The sequence below is a fragment of the Cryptomeria japonica genome, chromosome 7, assembly GCF_030272615.1.
Source record: "Cryptomeria japonica chromosome 7, Sugi_1.0, whole genome shotgun sequence".
Classification (NCBI taxonomy): Eukaryota; Viridiplantae; Streptophyta; class Pinopsida; order Cupressales; family Cupressaceae; genus Cryptomeria; species Cryptomeria japonica.
The window spans coordinates 270454328-270478612 of record NC_081411.1 but is presented as its reverse complement, the minus strand read 5'-3'; the positions used below and the strand labels follow the sequence as shown (position 1 = coordinate 270478612).

At 33.9% G+C, this 24285-nt stretch overlaps 1 protein-coding gene across 1 annotated transcript in view; it reads right to left on the bottom strand.

Moving 5' to 3' along the window:
• Positions 1-15294, bottom strand: part of LOC131046047 (uncharacterized) — a 190147-nt gene extending 174853 nt beyond the window's left edge. Inside the window, exon 1 of the mRNA XM_057979706.2 lies at positions 14581-15294. Coding sequence (XP_057835689.2) covers positions 14581-15058 — 478 coding nt within the window. The 5' untranslated portion in view covers positions 15059-15294. The remainder of the gene's footprint in view (positions 1-14580) is intronic.
• Positions 15295-24285: the final 8991 nt, after the last annotated feature.

Here is a 24285-nt window from a genome sequence, read left to right as displayed (position 1 = left end):
GCAGGAGTCCCTGGTGCACACAAGGGCAAAGCCAAAACCAAGGCGTCTAAGGAATCAAAGGACTTTCTTTCTTCTGATTCACCTAGGGCTTCGCAGGAGGTATTGCTTATGGCCCGCTCTCCTCTAGCATTTATTCCCTTGTCTCTAGCTCCTCGCTCCTCTTTTCATAGCAGAATCCTTGTCACACTTGCTTGGGTTTCTTCAAATCTTAGATTATCTCAGATAACTCTATGCCTCTACTTGATTCGCCTCTACCAAATTCCGCCACACCCAATGTTGATCATGTCAGTAAATAAGTTTGTTCATAAGGGGATTTTAAAGTAATTTTGGTGGATACTCCAATATATCTTCATTTTCTTGATTCTTGGATTGAGGATATTTCAAATCGTTGGATAACTGAAGCCCAACAGTCAACCTCTTAGTTGTTGGCATTCTTATTGAGGCTTATGTTTATTTATTGATACAAAATATTGTGTTGTTTTTTACAAATAAAGATTAATAAGATTTTTCTTGCTTACAAAGTGGATGTAGTCATTTATGGTGAACCACTATAAATTCTATAAATTGTCTGTGGTTGTTTCTTCTTTGTTCTGATTTTGTTTTACTATGCTTGTTTATTCACACTTTTAATTTACAATTGGTATCAGAGTTTGATGGTGAAGCTGGTTGGAAATCAATGAAGAATTTCCAAAACTATGGAGGAAGTGGAAAATGGAAGATAGATAAATTCGCAGGGCGGAACTTTGGGCCATGGAAAGTGCAAATGGAATCATTGTTAATTAAGTAAGACCTTTCACTTTCTTTAGAAGGGAAAGCAAAGAAACCAAATTCAATGACAGACAAAGATTGGGAAAAAATGAACAAGAAGGCAAGAGCTACAATATTTCTTCTGTTGTTAAGCAACATTCTTTTCAATATTTCAACGAAGAAGACTTCAAAGCAGTTATGGGAAAAAAATTTTGCTATGTATGAGATGGCATCATCTTCGCACGAGGTATTTATCATGAAGAAATTGTATAATTTAAAAATGAAGGAAGGTGGGATTGTATCCAATCATCTAAATGAATTTAATACCTTAGTCAATCAATTGAATGATGAGATTAAGGCAATCTAGTTATTATGTTCATTACCTAATAGCTAAGAAGGAGTTCTAATGACAGTCAGCACTTCGATGGCTGCCAAGAGCAAGTTAAAAATTGATGATGTTGAAGGTGTAGACACTAGAAAGTGGTCAACGCTTTGTCAAGTATTTTTAACATATCGTGCGCATAGTCTTTACAAACCTAATTTTTTCCAATTTTCCCGATTTTCCCAATTATTCTAATTTTTTTCCAAATTTGACCTAATTTGACTTAATTTGACCAAATTTGGGTTTTTGGACGTCAATTTGACTAATTTGACCTCTTAGATTTAATTAATTAATTAAACCCCTTTTACTAACAATTCTTCTAAGGCCTAAATAAATAAATTTAATAATTTATTTATTTGTCCCCTTTGTCCATTAAATAAATTCATTTTATTTAATTAACTAGTTCATAGATATGAGCAATAAATTAATAAATCATATATCATATTTATCTTCCTCCAAAATAAAGATAATTAATAAATTTTATTTATCAATTCATCTTTATCTACTTTTTGTATGTGAGGATATTTACTGTTTTTCTTAATTTTTATTCTTTTGTTTTATCATCTTATGTTCTTATGTGGAGATATTTCTCATAATATCCTCTTAATTTTTGAATTTGGAAACTAATATCTTTCTTTGATTTTTAAAAATCAATCTTTTTGGAAATATCTCTTTAATTTTAAGTTTTAAATTTGAAAAAGAGATGTGCATCTTTGAAAAAGAAAAACATAATCATTTCCTCTGCTTTATATTAAAAAATATTATTCAAATAAAAACTTGTCATCTTCATCCTTCTTCGAATGGCAGCTATGTTCATGTGCTTAATCAAGTTTGTCCATCTAACCAAAAATCTTTTCAATCCTATTCATCCATTGAATTTCGAGTTTTCTATAAATTAAGACCTCTTTCTTCATTCAATTCATCTAACTTTTGAGTAATTTTATTATGTCAAATTGTCTAGCAATAAACTAACTTTTAGCATTGTCATTTTGTCCAGTTATCCATCTAATTTTCGAGCATTTTAGCCTTCTAGCAATTAGCATCATCATTTTGTTAAAATCATTTCATCTTAGAATCGCACTTTCAAGTTATCCTTGTTACCACCCTTGCTTTCATTCATACTTGCACCTCCATAATGAGAGTGACATCAAATTAGAGGAGAAAGAAAGAACAATGGAGCCAGATTAAAGGAATGATAATTTTAGTATTTAGTTTTTATATTATTTACATTTTGTTTCAATGTCTCTATTGGTAGCATTAGCATAGATTACCAAAATTATTTTAGAAGTTTATGATTTGCTTTGATTATGTTGTGGTTTGATTTCCCTAACCGTCTAACCTGATTTTCCTTATCTACATCTAGTGAACCCGACGTGAACACACATCCAATCTAATGTTTTTTGTGAGATTTTGAGTGCATGTAGGTATCTAAGATCAAAATTTCCATCTTTTGTGCTTCCAAAAAGAAGACCAATACAGTTGACCCTTTTGTTGATTTGTCATAATTTGTTCTTGCATACAGAGTTTCTCTGATCAATTTCTCTTTCATGTAGGTTTCTAAAGGTCAAATCATTTGCATGTGGGGTTTTCAAGTCCCTAATGATGTTATGATGATCAAATCTTTGGTTAATTTAGTTTAAAGTGAACCACAAATTCCACATTGCCTAATTAGGTGGTTAATTTACCCTTTCATTTCAATTTAAAACTTGCACATAGCCTAATCAGGTGGTTAATTTACCCTTTCATTTCAATTTAAAACTTGCACATAGCCTAATTAGGTGGTTAATTTACCCTTTCATTTCAATTTAAAACTTGCACATAGCCTAATTAGGAAGGTAATTGAGTTTCAATTTATGTTGACAAAAAAAATTAATAAGAAAGAAAATTTTGATTTTTGTATGTATAAAATGAGTTTTGTGTCATGAGAAAATATGTATCTAAATTCCTAATATCCTCATTTAAAATTTTAATAATAAATAATATACTACTTAAAAATACAATATGTACACTTGGATCTTAGTGTTAATAATGTGTTTTGAAGAAATTGTGAAGAATTTATATATAACTTATTTTAAACATTTTTCAAATTAAAGCACATGCAAAGGTACGAGGGGAGTCAAAGCATGATGCCAAGAACAACAAATTGACCAAGGGGGTCCCTAAAGGAATTCTCTAATTAGATATCAATGATGGGTAGAGTAATATCAAGGAACAAAAGAAGTTGCAAATGTCATGTCCCCTTAATGTAAAACTAATGCAGACACCTAGAGAATCATTATAGGTCATGTTGCTAGACCATTCCACTTTACTTTCCTTCACAAGGAGGAATAAGTTCCAAAGATATAGTGTAAGTTCCTATGATGAATGACATTGACTCTAAAGGATCAACCTCCTTACAGTATTGATATGTTTGTTGGCTATTTCAAGGATAATTACTTTGATGTGTGTCAATTTTTTTGTTTGGATGCAGATGCTTTCATTCCCAATGGGATGTTAGTCTTGTGTATGGATATTCAGAGCCCAGATCACAATAGGCCCTTTGACTATGCAAGCCATTTAGCATAGAAGTTGCATAATGCACTTTCTAAGTGTAGGTCAGTCTCCTCAATTCATTTTAGGTATTACTGAATTCTAATGCATATCTTGTTGTTCGATGGTCTTAAGGTTTGGCATGAAGACCTTAGGGTGAGACCCATGGTAGAAGGGTAATATCTCCTTGTCCAAGAGTGGACATATTTGTGGGACATGCACTACAAGCAGTTCAATTATATTATGTAGTCACATAAATCTGTCCACTTAATTAAATGAATATTTAGTATTTATTTGATTATTTAACCATCAATCAATAATTAATTAAATTAATATTTAATTAATTCATCTTAACCCTCTTCTCCTATTAATTAAATAAGTTATTCAATTTATTTGATTTAATTCACTTAACCAAATTCAGACCATTAATTAAATAAATAAATCATATTTGTTTAATTAAATCTTTTCTCACATTTAAAAAAATTAATATTTATTTAAATCCCCCAAAATCTCATCTCTCACATTTAAATAAATTAACATTTACATTTATTTAAATCACATTTATCCTCCACCCACTTGCATTTTTCTACAAATGCAAGTTGCACAACTATTTTTAATAAATAAATTATTTATTTAAAATCATATTTATCCTCACTCACTTGAAACCTTTAATGGTTTCCTTAAAGTCTTCAAACTTAATGGCTTCCTTCTAGAGTCTTCTCAAGTCTTTAATGGTTTCCCTTAAAGTCTTCAAACTTAATGGCTTCCTTCTAGAGTCTTCTCAAGCCTTTAATGGTTTCCCTCAAAGTCTTCAAGCATTTAATGCTTTATCTTCCTTTTTCTCAGGTAAATAAATTAAGATTTATTTAAATAAAATCCAAAATTCACATTCACATTTAAATAAATTAATATTTATTTAAATATCTATTCAAATGCAAATTATACCATTTAATTGAAATAAATGATTTTATTTCAATTGAAAATCCCAAAATTCCTCCCACTTGCATTCTCCTACAAAATCCACTTGCATACCTAAATCCCTTCTAGATTCTTCTAACTCTTTTTAATTAGCCTAATCCTATCCTAATCATTGTCACATTCCTAAATAAAAGGAAGTCACTTCTCAAAAACCTCCAAAGTCTTCAATAACTATTAAAGGTTTTATGTCTTCAAATGGTTAACCTCTAAAGTCTTCTAAACCATTAAAGGCTCTTACATAACCATTTATGGTTAACTCACCTTTTACCTTTGGTTAGAGACTTTCCTCTAACTTAACCATCCTTTTGACTCATGGGTCTCTTCAAAGCATTTATTTCTTTGACTAAGGCAACCATTTAACCCTTGCACATTCATTTATCCCTTGGATAAAAAGAATATCCATTAACCTAACCCTAACCCAACCCCCTAGGGCAACAATCATGTCCCCTCAAGCATTTAATGTTCCTTATCTCTCCTCTCAAGCCTCCTCATGGTGACACTTGTCAACATGGGATTGGGTTGACATGGATTGAATATCTTTCAATCCTAACCCTTGTTAAAATTGCTCAATCTTAACCCTTCATTTCCCCATTTCTTCTATAAATAGAACCCTTCTCCTCAAGCAAAGAAGGAAGCATTAGAGTATCGTTGTTATACCGATATTAGCATAGAGCTTTTTCATAGCATCACTATCTACACTTGCATAGCATTTGTTTATCACGTCCAACCATCTTGAATCTTCATATGACATCCATGGCTAGTGCTAAAAGCTGAGAGCTGCACTCATTTGGGACTTGGAGAGGGGAGAAACAAGAGAGAAGTATCAAAAGGCACCATGGAAGCATCTTAGGGAGGCTCTTCTCCTTTCTTTTGTTTTGTTAAACTTCTTTCATGCTTTTTTTGAAATCTCTTTTGATATGTTTGGAATGGTTTTTAGTTCTTTGTTTTGGTTTTAGGTTGAAACTAACTTATTAACATTGAACTTTGTTGTTGCCTTGTCCCCATTTCCATGACATCATATTATATTTAAAAATCATTTTGTTAAGAAGATGATGGCCCTACTTTAAGGGAGTGTGTTATGGGATCTGAGTGAGAAGGCAAAAAAAATCCTTAAACCAAAGGATCTTGACCCGGAGAAAGTAATAGATCACAATTGGGGTCTTGGTTCCAGATTTTAAATATCATACAATCACTAGGGTTTTTGGTATCCCTATTATTCAAGGCACCTTCCAGTCACAGTGTGTGATAGAGTTGTTTTTTTGGAGATTATGCATCAGTTTTATGAAGCAGAGAAGTTCATTATAGGGTGAGACCATAAGAAAGGATCATTCCTCCCATCGTAAGTCTAGGTAGGAGGATATCATTTCACCAATAGGAGGCATTTGACATCTTAGATACTATGCTTGGTAAGTATAGTCTCCCTTTTTCTAAGCATGGGTTTTATGATTCTAAATGGTTTGTACGAGGGCTTACAAAGAAAAAACACCCTAATCATGAGTGGGACCAAGAGGAGGACCTAATTAGGAATATATAGATTATCAAGAAGTCCTTAAGAAGAATGAGAGATGGTACAAAATAATGTATAATAAACATTTAAAGAAGAAGAATGATAGCTCCTACACTCCTCATTGGGAGAAGATTTTGATTCTTGAGGCAAAAATGAAGGGATTTTTGGTTCTTATAAGGATGTGGATGAAATGCCTTTGCCCCATGAATGGCCTATAGCACAAATGCATCTTGAAGGGTCCAGTTCCCCTCCTGTTGAGGCAAAATTAGAATCACTAGCTTATATTTCCTCTCTTATTGGATTGTCCTATCCACCACATAGTCCTCAGCATCCACCACTCTCACCTAGTTTTGGATCACCCATCTCTATTGCCCCCTTAGTTCCACAATCTCCTCCTAAAATTGCACTTCCCCCTCCAAGGTCATTCATTGCCTCATCTTCCAAGAGACCTATGTTAGATCCTACCTCTCATTGTCCTTGAGAGTCCAAGAGCTATAACACCTTTGCATACCCTATCTCTTGGTCAGATATCCCATTTGAATCCTATAAGGGATTCAATGTTCAAGAGAAGCAAGCTATGCCACCCCATATATTTGATACAAGATCGTGGGTACATATTGAAGATCCTTCTCCTAAAAGGGTTCTTAGTGACTTCAAATTGGGAGAGGATACTACTAAAGATGTGAGGCTTACATCCTTTGAGGAGTTCATGAGTGATGAGAACTTCATTCAAACTAGAGAATTCAAGCATATCTTATTTAAGTGTATTGCAAATCAGATTCAGAAAGAAAGAGTCGTACAACTTGATACCCTTGATGAAAGGGAAAAGCTAAGATTGAAGGATGAAGTTTTATAATATGCTAATGAGAAATTGGAGAACGTGGCTCTTGAGATGGGAAGATAAATTGTCAAGAAGAATGGAGTCCTACTTCTAGAGGATTGGGAACTTTCCTTGATCATTGCTTTTGAAAGTCTGAGGAGAAGGCGTTGATCTTGAAAGTCTAGATCTTGAGCATGCTAAGAACCTATTATTTGGATTTGCCTTTGATGACAAATTAGACATACTATCTATTTGGTCTTCTAGCTACTCAGAAGCCCTCAATGGTCCAACATCTGGATGAATTGTATGGACAACTATTTCTAAAGAGATTTTTAGACACCACGGCCATAGAAGTGACCGATTTATCAGTGAATGTTGCTAAATTTGCACACAAGGTGTCCAAAAGGGTTAGAGAAGAAAACAAAACTCTTAAAGATAGAGTCAAGAAATTAGAAGAGAAGTTATATTCAAAGCCTTTTCAATATTTACCAGCTCTAGGACACCAAACTTTTGTAGAGGCATAAGGTCTAAGGAATGACCTAGTAGTTGCAAGGATTGAAAACTCAAGGATGAAGCAAGAAATTGATCAACTCTACAAGGACATCTAGATCTAGCGAAGATTGAGGTTGTGACAAAGTTGATTGAGACTCTTTTAGAGTTTTGATTTAATGCAAACCTTGATCATACAGAAGCAACATGGGATGAGCGTAAGGAGTTCATGGACTTTAATGAGTCCCATGTAAGGTGGCAAAGGTATATATTGAGCTTGCTCAATTTCTTTTTTGAAAAGGCTTATTGATGGTTTAGGAGTTTGTCTTGTGAAGCCTTTGCCTGAATATTTTTATGAGAAGAGTAATGACATGAAGATAGAGTTGAATGCTCCGATTCAAACGATTTTCACTCACTACACAAATATAAACATGATCATAACAGAGCTTTCCAAGCTTAGAAGCCTTATTACCTACCATATGCCTCCCTTATTTGATAAAGAGAAGAAAGACAGTGAGGGAAGGAAGGAATTAAGAACAAAAGCAAAGTGGAAAGTAGAAATCAAGACAATTCTAGATCCAATGATAGTTGACATACATGTGGATGAGAAAGAAAGAATGTAGAAGTTGGATTCATATTTGGATGCTCTATCAAAGTTTGAATCAAGATTGACACAGATGGAGATAGAAAGAGGTAGAATTGATGATGAAGATTATCAAGAGAATCTCCAAAGGATTCAAAAGTTCAAGGAAGAAGGAGCTCAAGCTTTGTGATCTTTTGTTTCTCTCTAAGAAAAAATTTTGTAATTTTGAAATAGGAAGTAGTCATTGTTTCCTGCCAATTTAATTTTTTTGTAAATTTTGCTCTTTTTATTTTTTGGGAGATACAAATAAGTTAGATCTTATTCTTAGGTCAATTGTAATCATGGTAAGACGATTTTTGAAGAATACTTGCAAAGATTTGTGCATTGAATTCACATTTATGACAAATTTACAATAAGTTGCTCTCTCTCATGGTAGTCTTAATGTGTCTGTAGGGTTATCAAACTCTCTTCAACTTGATAAGAAAACTTTCGACAAAAAAAGGATACTTCAAGCCATCAACAACAATTACCACCTACGAAGAACTCAAAGGAGAATGTTTGATTATGTCAGTAGCTCAAAATTTTATTTGTCTTCTAGTGTGTTAGGTGATTACCTATTGCCACTTATCCTTTGTAAAAATTCTAAAGCTCGTTGCTCCCTTATCATATAAAAGGGAATTCAAGGCCTTATTTTAGGGGTACCAAGTCCTTTTCTAGTGATCCAAGTAAGTCATATAGGAATTTTTTTTAAGAACATAACTATCTGCAAGTTTTTGAATCAAGAATATGAGAAATTTTTGTTCTAGTTCTTATGTTGGCTCATGAGTATAGTTTTCATTTTGAAGCATATGTAATATCAAGACATCTTGAAATCAAGATTCATAAATTTACAGGTTGTCTCTAATATTTGTATACCAAAGTCTTATGAAATCAATGATCAAGAACCTCTTTGATTTTGTCTTTGCATTTTATTACTTATGTGCGTTTGAATTCCACTTCAAAAGTAGAAGATTAAATGCTGGAATCAAATACAAAGATTTTGTGGAGTCTTTTCTTGAATAATAAGTAGAGATTGTAATTCATTATCATTGTTTGATCAATAAATTATAAGGTATTAATAAGACAAAATATATGTGTTTCTGATCAACACATTATGGTTGTTTCAAAGATTTTGTTCTATTCATGACTTTATCTGCCTTAGGGTAGGCACCGATCATATATCTTGGCTTCATGACTTTAGCATATTATTAAAATATCAAAAACGGATTTCATTTCCATGTTATTTTATTTTAAGTTTATTTTAGTTTTAGAGTTTTAGGGTTAGAAATATATGTTCTCAAGACTTCCAAGGCTTATGAATCAAGGATATAGCCAAATCCAGTTGATATCATACATCCACTTGACTTCCATGCATTGAGATCATATATGTCACAATACCTACTTAACAAGGATTTAGGATTATAAGGGTATAGATATAGGTACACCCAAATTGGTTTAACAGAGCCTAAAGTGCAGAGGACTTTGATTAGATCCTTATCCCTAATCAAAGATCCTATCAAGTTGGTCACTGATCCAAGTCCCCGTTGATTGAAATTGGCTACCTCATAGGGGTTACTTGGGCAATCGGTTAGAACAACCAACAATGTGTATAATAATATAAATTTATTTAATCATGAATCTAAGCACTTGAAGTGCAATAAGTAAAGTATACTAAGACCTAGGATTAAACTAGAGACATGTGGAGATTGTCTGAAGATAATCAACGGTCATAAAATGTCATCTCATTGACCATAATAATATTTGGAAATGCACAAAAAGCATTGGATATATTAAAGTAAATATTTTTTATAGTTTTAATGAACATAAATAAATGCACAAATAGGTTTTCTACTACATGGTATAGAGTCTTCAAACATAAATAAATGCCTTTAATGAACATGATCTTATAAATTAAAGTCTAAGAATTCAAAAGTATCATAGACACAATAATAATGCTAAGAAATCTTTTGTTCTGCACTGAAGAGTATGTTTACGACTCTGTTAGGGGGTTAGTTGGCATTACACTAAATACTGGCAGACACTGGTGTGATGCTTTGGTGTTGGAAGCCGTCCTCCTGCCACTAGTGGATATCATAGAAACGAAGGAGCGTGTGGTCAAACTGTTAGCAGGCTTCATAAAACCATTTATCGTAGACACGGTCGCAGAATCCATTCTGGGCATAGAGGAAGATGTCAGAGTGAGTATATTGAAGATTTATTTTCAGTTTGAGAACTACCTTCACACAGATTCAGAGGATGATGGTGAGAGCGATGGAGATGACAATGAGGATGGGGAAGTTGATGAGGATAGTGATGATGGAGAGGAGGATTCAATGAACAGTGAGGATGTTCGAGAAATGGCCCGCAAAGAAGTTTGGAGGGAAGAGCGGGCGAGACTGAAGATGTTTGGGGAAGAGGCATGGGAGAGCTATAGATGTGCGGTCTTCAATGGAAACTTGGAACCATTCTGAAGGGTTACTGAGTCAGATGACTGGTGGATTCCGGAGAACTCCACCCGCAAAGCAATTGGTATTGGTGAGTTTGCCGCTGTAATCTATCAAGCCATTGGGGGACAAGTGTAATCCCGAGGGTGTGTAGGATTTTTTGTGGGGTACAATTGGCTAAAGTAGGGATGAAAACTTTATGTTTCTATTATGCAAAGTTGAGGATATATATGTAGAGGGTTAGATGCATATGAACTAGTGGGTCTATAATATCTAAACTCAATGTAATTTCTATAATTTCAAGCAATATAGGGAGCTATCCCCATAAATGATAGCACTTAATGATTAATTAAAAAAAAAAAAAAATGGTAAGAAATCTTTTAAATACTAACTCAAGGGACATTTCCCCCATTCTTTCAATGTGTATCAAAGTAATTTTATAGCTATTTTGTTTTATGTTGTTAATATTTTGTGTTTTAATTATAATTTTTTGTGTTGTTTTTTTCTTCATGTTGGTATGTTTGTTTATGGTTCTTACATATTTTTTGGCTATCAATCTTATTATAAATTTTAAATTTGATAACATTTTTTTTTTAAATGCATATAAATTTTTATTAAAAAAAATAAAATGCATTAATTAAACGCGATCCCATGAAATGCACTTATATGTTAAAATAAAAGGAAAATCCCTTATACATATTTTCACTATAAAGAACAAGGTTTCTTCCTTGCTTTCAGGTGCGTGTGTAGCCGAGTTGGTGTGAAGACGAGTCGTGAGGCGTAGTGTTAGGCTAATGATCTTGGTGCTATACATCAACTCCGGTTCAATTCTCACTAGGATTACCACAAAGCCTTTTACGACAACACATTGATAGTTGCTACAACTTTTTAGAATGGCTATTCTTTTGATTGATGTCTACATTTCTATCTACAAACTCATCCTTTTTTTCTCAGAGACTGGGTCCAGAGTGGTTAGGGCATGGTTGTAAGGTGGTGGCACTGTTGAAGTGGAGACAATGGAGGCTAGCTTCACGTTTAAAACTGAGAAGTGGTTGGTTCCCTTTTTTGGGCGAGTCTTCGACAAAAGATTGAAGGGCCTCTTTCGGTGCAAGGATAAGAGGCTCATTGACGCAGTGAAATTGGTCATGTGGGAGGGAATCAATCATATTAGCCACCGCTACATAACAAATATGGATGTATATTTATTAATGGTTACATGGGGTTTGGAATTTGAAAACTCGGTTGATACTGTGAAGATGGTGATGAAGGCACTGGTTCCTGAGTAGTATTTGTTGGGTATGGACTTTTTTTTTGAATGGGCGGTGCCTAGAGAAGGCTTCTATGTGGTCGAAGGAATCAATGGAGATGATCCCGCAGATAAATTATCATTTATGTGATGGTAGGAAGGTGACCTGAAAGAAAGGATCAGGGCATTGGCTCGACATTGGTGGAAGGTAATGAAGACCTTCATGGAATTGATGTGAGTGGAGGCGGAATTGAGGGAGGCAATGGAGGAGCTAGGCGGGAGGTGGGACGAAAGCTAAGGCCAAGAAAGAGGAAGATGGAAGCGGATGGTGCTCATCCCAGGTTGTGTGATGGTTCCACCTGAAGGTTCTGTTTACAATGTGTATGTTTAAATATTTGTTGCATCATCAAAAAAATTATATGTTCTTTGTTAATTCGGTAGTTTTAGAATTTACACGATTTTTATTTATATGACTATACTCGAGATTAGTTGAGCTCGTTTTGAAAACTGTTCGGTTTTATATGGGGAGTTTTTTAATTCGGAATGGATGTATGGGTTGTTTTTTAGTTTAGGGTGGTTTTTTGGAGTGCACTGTAAGTTGAATACTTTTATTAATAAAATCAAATTATTACCAACCAAAAAAAAAAGGTTTCTTCCTTGCATAAAAGATTTTCAAGCTAGAAAATAGAATTTTTCCACTACAAGAATAAGTAGATATAATTCCTTTATTTGGCCAAATTAATTGCTAGCATTTTGTTGACATCTAACCATATTTATTATCACCCTCATTGTAGACAATGAAAGACTACATATGACAATAGATTATACCATCATGCATCAACATTTCCACATGACGAAATGCTTCAAATTAGCTATTAAATTTTTTTAATGATAAGGGGGGAAATTGATTGTAGACCTTAAGTATCTTTGTTCAGGGCAATTGTTTGAGTCTAACATGCCATTATAACTCTTTGGTTAACAACTCACTCTTTGATAGTGGTATTCAATTCAACCTCAAACAAACAACTAATATTTGATTTTTCATAACAATATTACCGATTGATCTATATTCAGAGATGATAATCTTTCAAATCAAAATGATATTTAATAAAAATGAAATACTTCTAGCCTATTGTATTATCTTTTTATCACAACTATGAAAATTTAATGACATTATTTACTTCCCAACTCCAACCAAAGCTTATGCACATGGTATATCATTAATTCATCTAAAATTTGGACTTCATACCTTCTAAATTATTTAACACTGATGTTGTCAACCTTGCCAACTTTTTCTAACCCCTCCAATGCAAAATCATATGAATTTCTAAGTAGTTGTGTTTATCAATAATTATATAATAGACACATTTTTAAGATGGACTTAAAATATTGATTTTAGAAATCTATACAATTGGCCTAATAAAGTATAAGAAAATTAAGGGTGAAGAATAAGATTAAGAATTCATTATCCTTAGATTCTATATTATGAGAAATCTTTTTTATTGATATTTTTATTTAGTTTTTAAAACTTTTAAGCATATGATAAGCAAACTAACTCTTTTATATGTGCATATCAATCAAAAAATTTATGTAGCATGTTTTCTTTTCAAACAATTAATTGTGTTTGTTGTCATATACATAATAGGTTCATATTTTAAAAACTCGAATCAATGTAATCTAGAACGTAGACCACTCTTAAATACATATAATAAATATTATAGCATATTTTTTTTTCTTTAAACAAATAATAATGATCATAAAATTTTGTATAACAAAAATATTTCATTTACTCAAATTCTAAACATTACTACATGCCAAAAGAGTTTTTATACACAACTAATAATGAATTATAAAATAACTTTAAAACATAGCCTATCATATACTCATTTCCACCCTCCCTATTATTATAAAATTTCAATTTACATTAATATTTATGTTAATATTTATGTTGAAGGTGTATTATATTCACATATGGATGCAATCATGTTCGTCAATAAAAACTAGAAGGATTTAATTTGACATGTTTTAATTTTGTAAATATTTCAATCTAATATTATTAATTATGGGGGATTGAAAATGTCCATACATAAAATAAGAATATATTAAAACATAATAATATAATAATATAATAATAATAATTAAATATTAATTACATGATTATTAATCAATTTTGTCAATCTTTATCATGCAACGGTTAATTTCATAAATATATCAATCTAATATTATTAATTATGAAAGATTGAAAGTGTCCATACATAAAATTAGGAATATATTAAAACATAATAATATAATTATATCTTATAATAATTAAATATTAATTACAACATGATAATATCATAATAATTATTTAATATTAATTACAATATAATAATATAATAATTTTTCAGTGGAATAATGAACAAATGTGATATCTTACTTATAAATATGCTAGTTATAATTTAGTAACATCCAAAAATAAATTAATCTAATTTTTAATATATTTTTAATTAAAATAATAATTCTTTTTCATTTTAAATTAAAAAAAGTTTACATATTTAAATAAATTTTCAAATGAGAAAAAGTTGAAAGAATTATAATATGGATTGTAGAAATCTGGTAGCATTAATTTCAAGTTATTTAATTGATTTTGAAAATAATAAAATATGCTTTAATTAGAAAATTGTATATAAATTAAATACGTTATAATAATTTTATATTTTTATCAATATTTAAAAAATATATATTTAAATACAACCATACGGCCATCAAATTTATTGCCACAGGCCAAGAATCAAACAGATACTTCAATACAGAGGAACAAAGGTTAGAAGACAGACCTGTAAAAGAACCCCTGACCTCCATATCTGGAGCTTCCCAGCCGCCAAAAGGAGAACCAGGGGTTTCAAGCCCAGCTGTTTTTCTAAAGCTCCATACCAGACTGTCCACCTCCAGCATCATTAAATACTCCAAATTTGTCTGCTGCGCTTTTCCATACACAGAATCACTGTCCAGCCTTATGTTGTGCAGTGGAATCTCCTCCAACAAATTTTCAGCAATGGGTTCTCCAAATTCTTGTTCTGCAAGAAACTTAAAGTCTTGCTGCTGTTGAAGCATGGCCTTTGAATCTGTGTGAGATGGGGGTTTATACGAATAAAACACAGAGTTTTGCCATGACTTGTTCTTCGATGAAAGCAACTCATAGCGGAATGTGTGAGATGAAAGCTCAGAACCACTATTTGTGCATTCTTTGCAGAGGAAAGAGGGCATTACTGCTAACAGAAGAAGCAAACAAACAGAAAATGAAGACCAGGCCATGAATTTTTTTGGGTATCATTCAATCAAAAGGGGTGAATTGTAAGGAAAAACTGGAAGATATTGAATGGGTTTTATGAACAGAGTGTTGAATGGAATGCAGATTACAATGGGTTTGGATAAGTAGATTTATGGCGGTGGACAGAGGACTTGAGAATATAGCTTGTAGCGTTTCAGGATAAATGTGAACTAGTGTGGATTTTGTCCGCAGGATTTGAGAAGTTAAGACTCATCCCCGCCTGTTAAAATGGAGGAGATGCCAGGGAGTCAGCAAAGTCGTTGAAGTTTAGCCGTTCTCGGCTTTCATAGAGTGGGCGTGGGTGGCTTTTTTCCATTTGTGGTGTGCCAATTTATTTTTTGTGGAATAACCTCCTTAGTGTTCATGGAATATTGAATGTAAAATAAAGCAAGCGAGACATCATTTTGTATATTAGCGGTTTTTGAGAGCAACTCAAACCTAACCAACCATTAATATTAGTTTTGATTATAGTTTTGCCCCAACCAATCTACTAATTGGGTGTTAGTAGGATTAAGCCATCTTTAAGTAGGTCATAAATAAATCCTTTTCAAAATTGATTATACTAATAGTGTGATTAGTTTTGTCTTTTTTGTCTATATATATACTAATTGGGTGCTAGTAGAATTAAGTCATCTTTAAGTAGGTCATAAACGAATCCTTTTCAAAATTGACTATACTAAAAGTGTAATTAGTTGTGTCTTCCCTGTCCACACACACAGTGTTTGTATCCTTGTCTCCACCCAATTAGATCTTATTCAAATTAGAGATCGAGCGCCCTATATTATGTATGTAATAAATAGATATTATAGTATAGATAGGAGCCCTCAAATGGATCTACTCTATCATCACATCTATAAGATATATATAAGAGTGGAGGTAATGTCCACATATGGAGAGAGGAGGCTCCATTTTCCTTAAAGGATAGATAGGAGACATGCTCTCTCCCGAATCCAGGAAAATTGAATGATTGACTTGATTGAGCTCACTTGTACTCCAATCATTTAGGTAGGCATTGTGCAAATATATTCACCCCCCTCCAACAAATTCAAGGAAAAATACATAAATAACTTTAGTGGAGTAGTTTCTTAAGCTTGACCCTTCCCATCTCATTCATAACATATAATTTAGAACCAACCAAATTGATCAAGGCAAAGCATATTACACTCATTAGGGGTAGACTTTGTTGATCAAAAGTGTTGAAAGTTGGCAACAGATGATTTTAGCCCACCCTGACTTATAATAATGACCTCTCAAGGGAGGGATACGATTCATTAAGGGTGCTTTAGTTTTTGAGTCTAGAATTCAATTTTCCATACCTTTATAATAGATATAGAAAGAGATTACCTTTTATAAACCCTTTATCCATATCCCTACTATTATAAAGAGTCATATTTTCTATAATGGGAAAAGGCCCCTACTATAAATAAGTACTAAAATTTGACACTTTAAAAATGAGGTGTCACCCATGTACTAAATTGAAAGGGTAGATTGTGCAATCCCACCTATTGCCAACCAAGGTCCTCCACCTTGGAAACCCCAATTTCATATAATGGTAGAATGATTAATTGAAATAGTAGGTTAAATCAACAAAATAATGAGATAGTATTTTCAACAACTTGGCTAGGGTAGGCAACTTTTTAGAAATACATCAAATTATTAATCAAGACAAATCATCAAGAAAAATATAAGGAAAATGATTATTGATGTAGACAAAAAAGTAGAACTTAGATATAATCCTCAACCCCTATAAATAGTAGGGCCCGCCCTTTCTAATTGGTTTGAAGTGGGGACCCCTCATTCTCCCCTCCCACCATGACTCTCAAGAACCCATTGGGCACTAGCACAATTATTTTCTTCTCTAGGGGATAATGCTTGGTGTCAAGATCTAGTTGGGAGAATAAGTTAAAAGATTGGGGTGGGACAATGCTTTTTATGCACATAATGTTGCTATCCTAGGATCTACCTTGTTGTATTTATCCCATAACCATGTTGAAGAGGCGCTAAGATCTTGAATCACAAGTTGACTATTTCCTAGTTCTTGAGAAAATCTCTTACTCAAGAATTAGATGTAGTTTCTCCATATATCTATCAACTAGTTTATTTGAGTAAAATAAAATAAATAACAATGGAATGGGTTTCAATTTAATGGATAATTTATAATAAAATGCATCCCCAAGGTGTGAAAAGTTTATAATTCCTTATAATTGATCTAGCTTTGGCACATTCAAAATGAGAGATTGAATATTTAATAATCTTAGTATGACATCAAATGAGTATCTTGTAGTTTCTTATATTTTTTCAAAGAAGTTACTTATAACCTTATGTTTAAGGGGTAGGCCATAAGGGGGGCTCACCAATTAGGAAGAGTGTTTTTATCTCACCACAACTCTATCATTGGACTTCATATTGAATTATATATACATGGTATCAAAATCAACATTCAATATTTAACTTTAGAAGATCCAATTATATTCATGATCTTGTTAATTACATGTTAATGGTGTAAGCAACATGGTCACTTCCTTGTATTAAAATCTGATACTATTGTATATTGAGATAAGATTAGCTGGACTATGGTCCCGGGCAAGGCCGGAGGTTTTCTCGCCTCCACTCTTTCCTACCGGCACCCGCACGAGTGGAGTAATGTAAAATTTCAAAATAATTAATAAAATTCTTGGCCTCAGCCTCTTACCAATCAAAAAAAAAAAACATGGTCACTTCCTTAATATAAATTTGTCCACTTCCTTGATAGACTATGGACCATTTCCCTTCTTCATCCTAGATCACCATTTCTAATTCCAACTTCGTTATATTCTAAGATGCCACTTATTTACCCATTACGAGTGACTAACCATTTCTTGAATATAATACTTACTAGATCAAGTAGATGCAAATACATATAGTCCACTTCAACTTCCTTATGTTCTACTTGAACATGGTTCTTGCATAGGAAACATCACAGCCACCATTTCAACATCATAAAGTACTTGCATGGTCATTTCACTAGAACTTCTAGAGGTAAATTCATTTTTATACTAACACTTCACCATCACCTTGATCAAGAGAATATGACATCATAAACACCTAAAACAAGGCCTTCAATAACAATTGAACCATTTGACAATTAGTAAGATTCACTATTCATCTCTCCACCACTATTGAGTCATTCGACCTCAAATAAAGAGGCCTAACAAGGCCTCAAACAAGCAGTTGAACAATGCCTTGAACAATTATGCCCTTTACGTTTGAGTGTGAATAATTTTTCACCATTAATCTATTATTAAAATATCAAAAACCAATAGCTAAGGGAATATCTTAGTCAACCACAATTAAAGGATAAAAAAGTTAGTATCCCTTCTCAACTAGATGGTTTCCCTCTATTGAACACTTCTTTAATTACTATTTGTGTGGATCTCTTTTCCATTAGTTGGTTTCCATCTTTTTAGAGTAGTTCATTGCCCCTCCTTTCAATAATTAATATCACTTACTAACTTCTATTTGGTGTCAATTCCCCTTTGTTCTTTTTTTTGCTCCTAACAAGAATCAATTTCCTTAATGAAAAGTGTGTGCTCCTATCTGTCTAGGATGAGATGGGTGAAGACAAACAAGAGCATAGAGAAGTGTGTGCAACAAAGAATTCCTATAATAAAAGAGGTCAAATTTTACAAAATGTCAATATGAAGAAGATATCTTGGGTGTGAGGTGGATGTGGAATGAAATGGGTTAGGTCTCTAACAAACAACATTGTGGTTGCGCTCGCTTCCTGCCCAGTGGGTGTTACAAACATTGCGGTCGATTCCCACCCGATGGGTGTTTCAAATCCTGCATTTTTTGCTCATGCTCCTTCCTTTGCAATATGTGGCATCTCTGAGTCATTGGTTGTTGATGGGAGCGATTGGAATGTGGGTTTGGACGCAAAGTTTGTTGCGGCCACCCCCATTTCAAAGGGGATTTCTTCCCGTTCTTCTCCCTGTGCTCCAATGTCTGTGGTTGGAAGTGGTTTGCCTGCTCCACCTCCTGGGGGCAGCCGACCATATGCTGGGGTCTTGAAGAAGGTTGTTGAGCCTTTTCCCGTTTGTAGATCCATTGCCCTTTCTTTGGAGGAGGATACTGTGGCCGAGATTGATCATGTTGCTTTTGTTTTTACTGCTCATGGTCTCATTTGTAGATTCAAGGATTTTTGGCCCAACCTTCTGGTACTTCATGCATGGATTTCCAAGCACTAGGAGCCCCTCATTTCTTGTACAATTCATATTTTCCTTTTAGATAAAGGGTTTTTCATAGCAAAATTTGACATTATTGAGGACAAAAAATTTATTTTGTGTGATCATTTCTTCAATTGGGATGATCGTTTTGTGTTAATGGCTAAGCCTTGGCACAAAGATTTCAATCCCTCTCTTGAAACTTTCAACAAGATGCTTTTATGGGTTAGAATCCCTAACCTTCCACTTCATCTTTGGGTGGATTCTCTTATGGAGGAAGTGGGTGAGGCTCTTGGGGACTTCTTGATGTTTGATTCTTATTCCTTTAATATTCGCCATTCTACCTATGCTCGCATCTTGGTGGACATTAATGTGTGCAAGGGATTGCCTGCAAAGATAAAACTTATGTCTCCTAAGGGCCATTGGATTCAACCTTTGGACTATGAAGAGATTCTCTTCAGATGTAGAAGGTGATTTAAATCGGGTCATGTTGCTTCCAAATGTGATCTTGGTGTTACTAAGAAACGCTCTTTGTCTTGGTGGAATGGTGCTTCAACTCAGCATTATTCTGTTGTGAAGAATTCTTCACAAAGAAGTTTTTCCCAAGTGGTTACTCAGGACAGCCCGACTGCCACAACGGTCCCATTGATAAATGGGGTGGCTTCCCCCATGGTGGATGGCTCTATTTCTTCGCAGCCTGAGGTGGCTGTTGGGGGTTGTGGGTTGCAGGTTGGTGTTTCTTCTATTGAGGTTGTCCCTCCCATTGCTGTTAGGATGGAAGGTGATGTTGTTGGCTCTTTGGTTATTGGATCTACCCTTGTTGTTGGATCTGATTGGTCTTTTGGGGTTGTTCCTTTCTCTGGGGAGATGGTTGGTGTGGTCCCTTGGCTTGATCCTTTTACCGAGGTTGATTATGGCCCCAGCCCTGTTTGTCCTGCTAGAGCTGTGTCATATGCTGGTAACCCCATGGTTGTTGGGTTTCCAATGCTAGATTCGTTTGAGTGGCAAGATGAGGCTGCTAAAATTGAAGACAGTTGGATTAAGTTTAAAGGCAAACATTCTAAGTGGTCCTCGCCTTCTTTTGACATGACCCTTTGATCCCATAAGAAGGGTTCCATAGGGAAATCCTAAGTTAGGGGGGTTGTCTTTACCCCTGTGGGCAGCTAGAACTTTCTTTTCTTTTAACTCTCTGTTGCTCTTTGTTTGTTATGGTCTGCCTGCAGTTGGCTTATGGTTTGGTTTTACTTTTCAGATAACTTTTCTCTTTGGGGTCTCTACCCTTTCTTTGTTTTGTTTTGTCTTGTCTTAGTTCTGTCAATTTTATGAACCTGATTGAATATCTCATGTTGTGGGTTGCAGGTCCCTTGAAAACTTACTTTTATTTAATCAAAAACATTAATTTTTTCATCTGTATCTACCTATATCTAACAAGTAATGCATGTGGAATGAAAGAGGACATGTATCTTGATGTGGAATGAAATTTATTTGTGGGACAAGGAATCAACTCTTATTGATGTATAATGAATAATAAATATTAGATCCATTTCATAGTGCTTAACATCCTAGAATTTTTTCCATACCTAAGATTTAGTAATACCTATAAAATGGATACTCAACCTAATTGTAGTGTCATAAGTTGTAACCCCTTAAATTACAATTTTACACTCCTCTTTTGTCCCTTGCCTTAATGTGTTTCTTCATAGCTCTTTTCCAAGCATATTTCTAGCTTTGTATTGAAAAAATATGTCATACGATTATATCATGGTCCGATTCTCTGTTGTGAGCCTGTGTATATTGAATCTACCTTTATCCCACCCCTTTTTGGGTGGACTAGGGTGCTAGGTGTCATAGTTCCCCCAAATTGGGCTCAAATTTGAACTTATCAGTGTATTGGTTCTCACCAATTGACTTGTGATCTTGATATTTGAACATGATCGTTGGAGGTCGGCCTAATTTTTGAAATGCCTTGGGAACCATATATAAGAGCATTTTTTCTAATTTATTTATGTCCCACATCATTCCATCCAACTCCTAGAGCAATTATTATGAGTAAATTTCTATAGATTTGAGTATTATGAAGCAACGTGTTACAACAATATTCATGCAAGTGAGCTATTATGATTGATATTCTCTTGTCATGTCATGTTATTACATTAACACTTGAGGGTCATATCCAAAGAGCATTGAATTATCACCAAGAACATCAATCTTAAGGTATAATATTGTGAATTCAACATTTCCTTAAGGTTCCAACCTTTGCCTTGCAAGGGTAAAGCTCTCTTTTTCTATTCATCATCATTATAGGGTTAATTCCAAACTAGGGGTTTGACCTAGGAAAACCCCTATACACCCAACACCATTTTCCTCTCTTTTGTGTGCAAGTTTCAAATTTCATAGAGAAGAATTATAGATTAAAAAAGTATAGACTAAGTTAAAGAGATCCAGACTTTGAAGAAGCTAGAAAACCCTGGACATTGTGGCTTAGCCACATAGTATGACACTTTTCTGATGAAATTTCAAGGAGGTATCTTGAGTGATATCCCGATCCTGATTTTGTTTACAATATAATTTGCATCAAACACCTTCAATACTAGGACACCTAGCCACATACTCCAACACTTTCAGGCTTAAATTGTAGACACAAGTTCCTTTATGATTCCTATTTCAAGATCTATACTCAAAGTCTATATATCTATTTTGTAGCTTATTGTATATGTTGATTTCTATCAATTTTGCATCATGAGACCTAGTTCTTGCATTCTCTTATCAAATCAAATCATGTAGAAAAAATAATAAATATTGTTGTGCCCAACTCTCCAATAGGTTTGTAGTTTGGCTTATTGATTCATTCTTGAATGTATTGTTAGTGTAAATGGCTTTTGATTCCTAGTTTACATAATTACACTTGTGAATCTAATTTACCTACTCTACATTTTGGTGAACTCAATGTATCTTATACATGAATTAACTTATTATTTTCACTTTCAAATCTAAATTTTCACTAGATATTTCACAAAATTTTATTGGTTTGCAATTTTACATGTGATTTACGTTGTTTATTAGCTATATTTTATGAAAATCACGTGTTGAATGGTGGTTCTTTTCATTTTATGTTGTTTGCATTAATTAATTGCCTTTTAATGTATTACATAATAAGTGTTTCAAATATGTTTCCTACATTCACTTCATCTCTCAAATCTTTCATAAATGTTTCATGTTGCTATATGATGACACTTTTAAATGTGTTCATTAAAAGCTGGGATTTCATTAAAGATTTGGTGGATGTTTCAAGTGGTAACTTTAATAAATTCACCTAGGGATGATGTTGAGATGAATAGTTCTTGCAATTCTCCTCTACTATATCTTATTCATGAGAAAATAATTTTTATAAATGATTTCTCCAATGGAGATATTACATTAAAGAAGAATAATTAATCTTGTTCTCATAAGGTTACTTGGTACAAGAGGGACATGCTTCATACACTAACAATCAAACTCTTAACACTTATATCACCTTAGATCCCCCTCATTTTCCAAGAGCTTATCTTTACCATTCTAACGTCCTAAAATTGCACCCCTCACAATTTTTGACTGCATTTGGGTCTTCACCTTAGTGTTTGTGCCCCTCAGCTTGATTGAAGACTTGAATATGCTCATACAAGTCAAAACATGCAATGTGCTCAACCCTACACCTCAAAGCCACCTTGATCCTGCCCCAAAATAGGGCAGGACTAGGGCGTGGCGCCCTAGGATCCACTGTGACCAAGGTGTGGCACCCTTGGATCCCTTATTTGGGACCTATTTTGTGGTCCCTCCCTTTGGCTCATCTCAAATTAGAGCAAGAAAATCCCCCCCCCCCCCCCCCCCCGCCCCATGTTGGCCCAAGTCGAAAACTCAGTCAATTAAACCTACTGGCAAGTATATAAGAGGGATTTCCCCTCTCATTTGACAACAACACACATATGCATGAAATTCAATCAAGCATTTGGGCATTCAAGACATCAAACATTCAAGAGCAATTGAGCATTTTTAGTCTTCCTTCAGCTTTTAAGTAGTAATAGAGACAAGGTTTCAAGCATTGAAGAGGAGATCAACATTCTACTTCATGAAACTCTAATTCTATGTGGAGGCAAGCAAAACTTCACAAGGAGGTATAAGCATTTCAATTTCATTAGATTCAACATTCCCTCAAAGAGGAGGATTTTCTAGTTTTAGTCATTTCATTTACATTATTTCAACCACTTGGTTAATTCCAAAACCGGGGTTTGTCTTTAGGACAAACCCCTATTCCCAACACATTTCCCTCTCTTTCTGTGTGCAGAAAACAGGTGTGCGGTTGTACTTCTAGAATTAAGCTTTATTCAAAGAGACAGAAAAACCCTTTTTGACACGCGAAAAGTTCGGAGGACCGATAGGAGGGCGCCCTTGTCCAGACACACGCTCCTTGCAACTTTTGTTAGATTTCACAGAGCAACTCCGAAACATCTCAAACTTCTCAGATCCGGGTGCACGACTGAATCCTGAATCTGTAGCTCGTTGTTTTTGCATACTTTGTCTTCATTTTTAACAGTTTGTCTTAGTTAAATCAATCAACTTACAAAAGGGTTAATTCCATTCCAATCTACTTAGTATTCAATCCTTGCATCCTTTGGATTGGATCTAGTAGATTCATCCCCCTCTTTTGAATGTAAAGTCTACCCAAGTAAAATTTGAACCTTAGTGAAGTTCCCACCTTTCCCTCTATGTGGAGAATTGGCTAAGGTTCCCAATTTTTAACTTTACATTTTGGTGAACTCGATGTGTCTTATGCTTGCTTCTGATTTTTGTTTTCAGATTTAAGTGCATGCAATTTAAATTTAAATTTTCAATTACAAGATTAATTTCTTTGCAATTTTAAAAAATTTAGAGGCTAATTCAAAAAAACCCTGATTTTTAGATTGAATGTTGAGCTTGTAATTTGTCTAAATTGGATTGATTGTTTCAGATCTCATAACTCTTCATTTTTACAA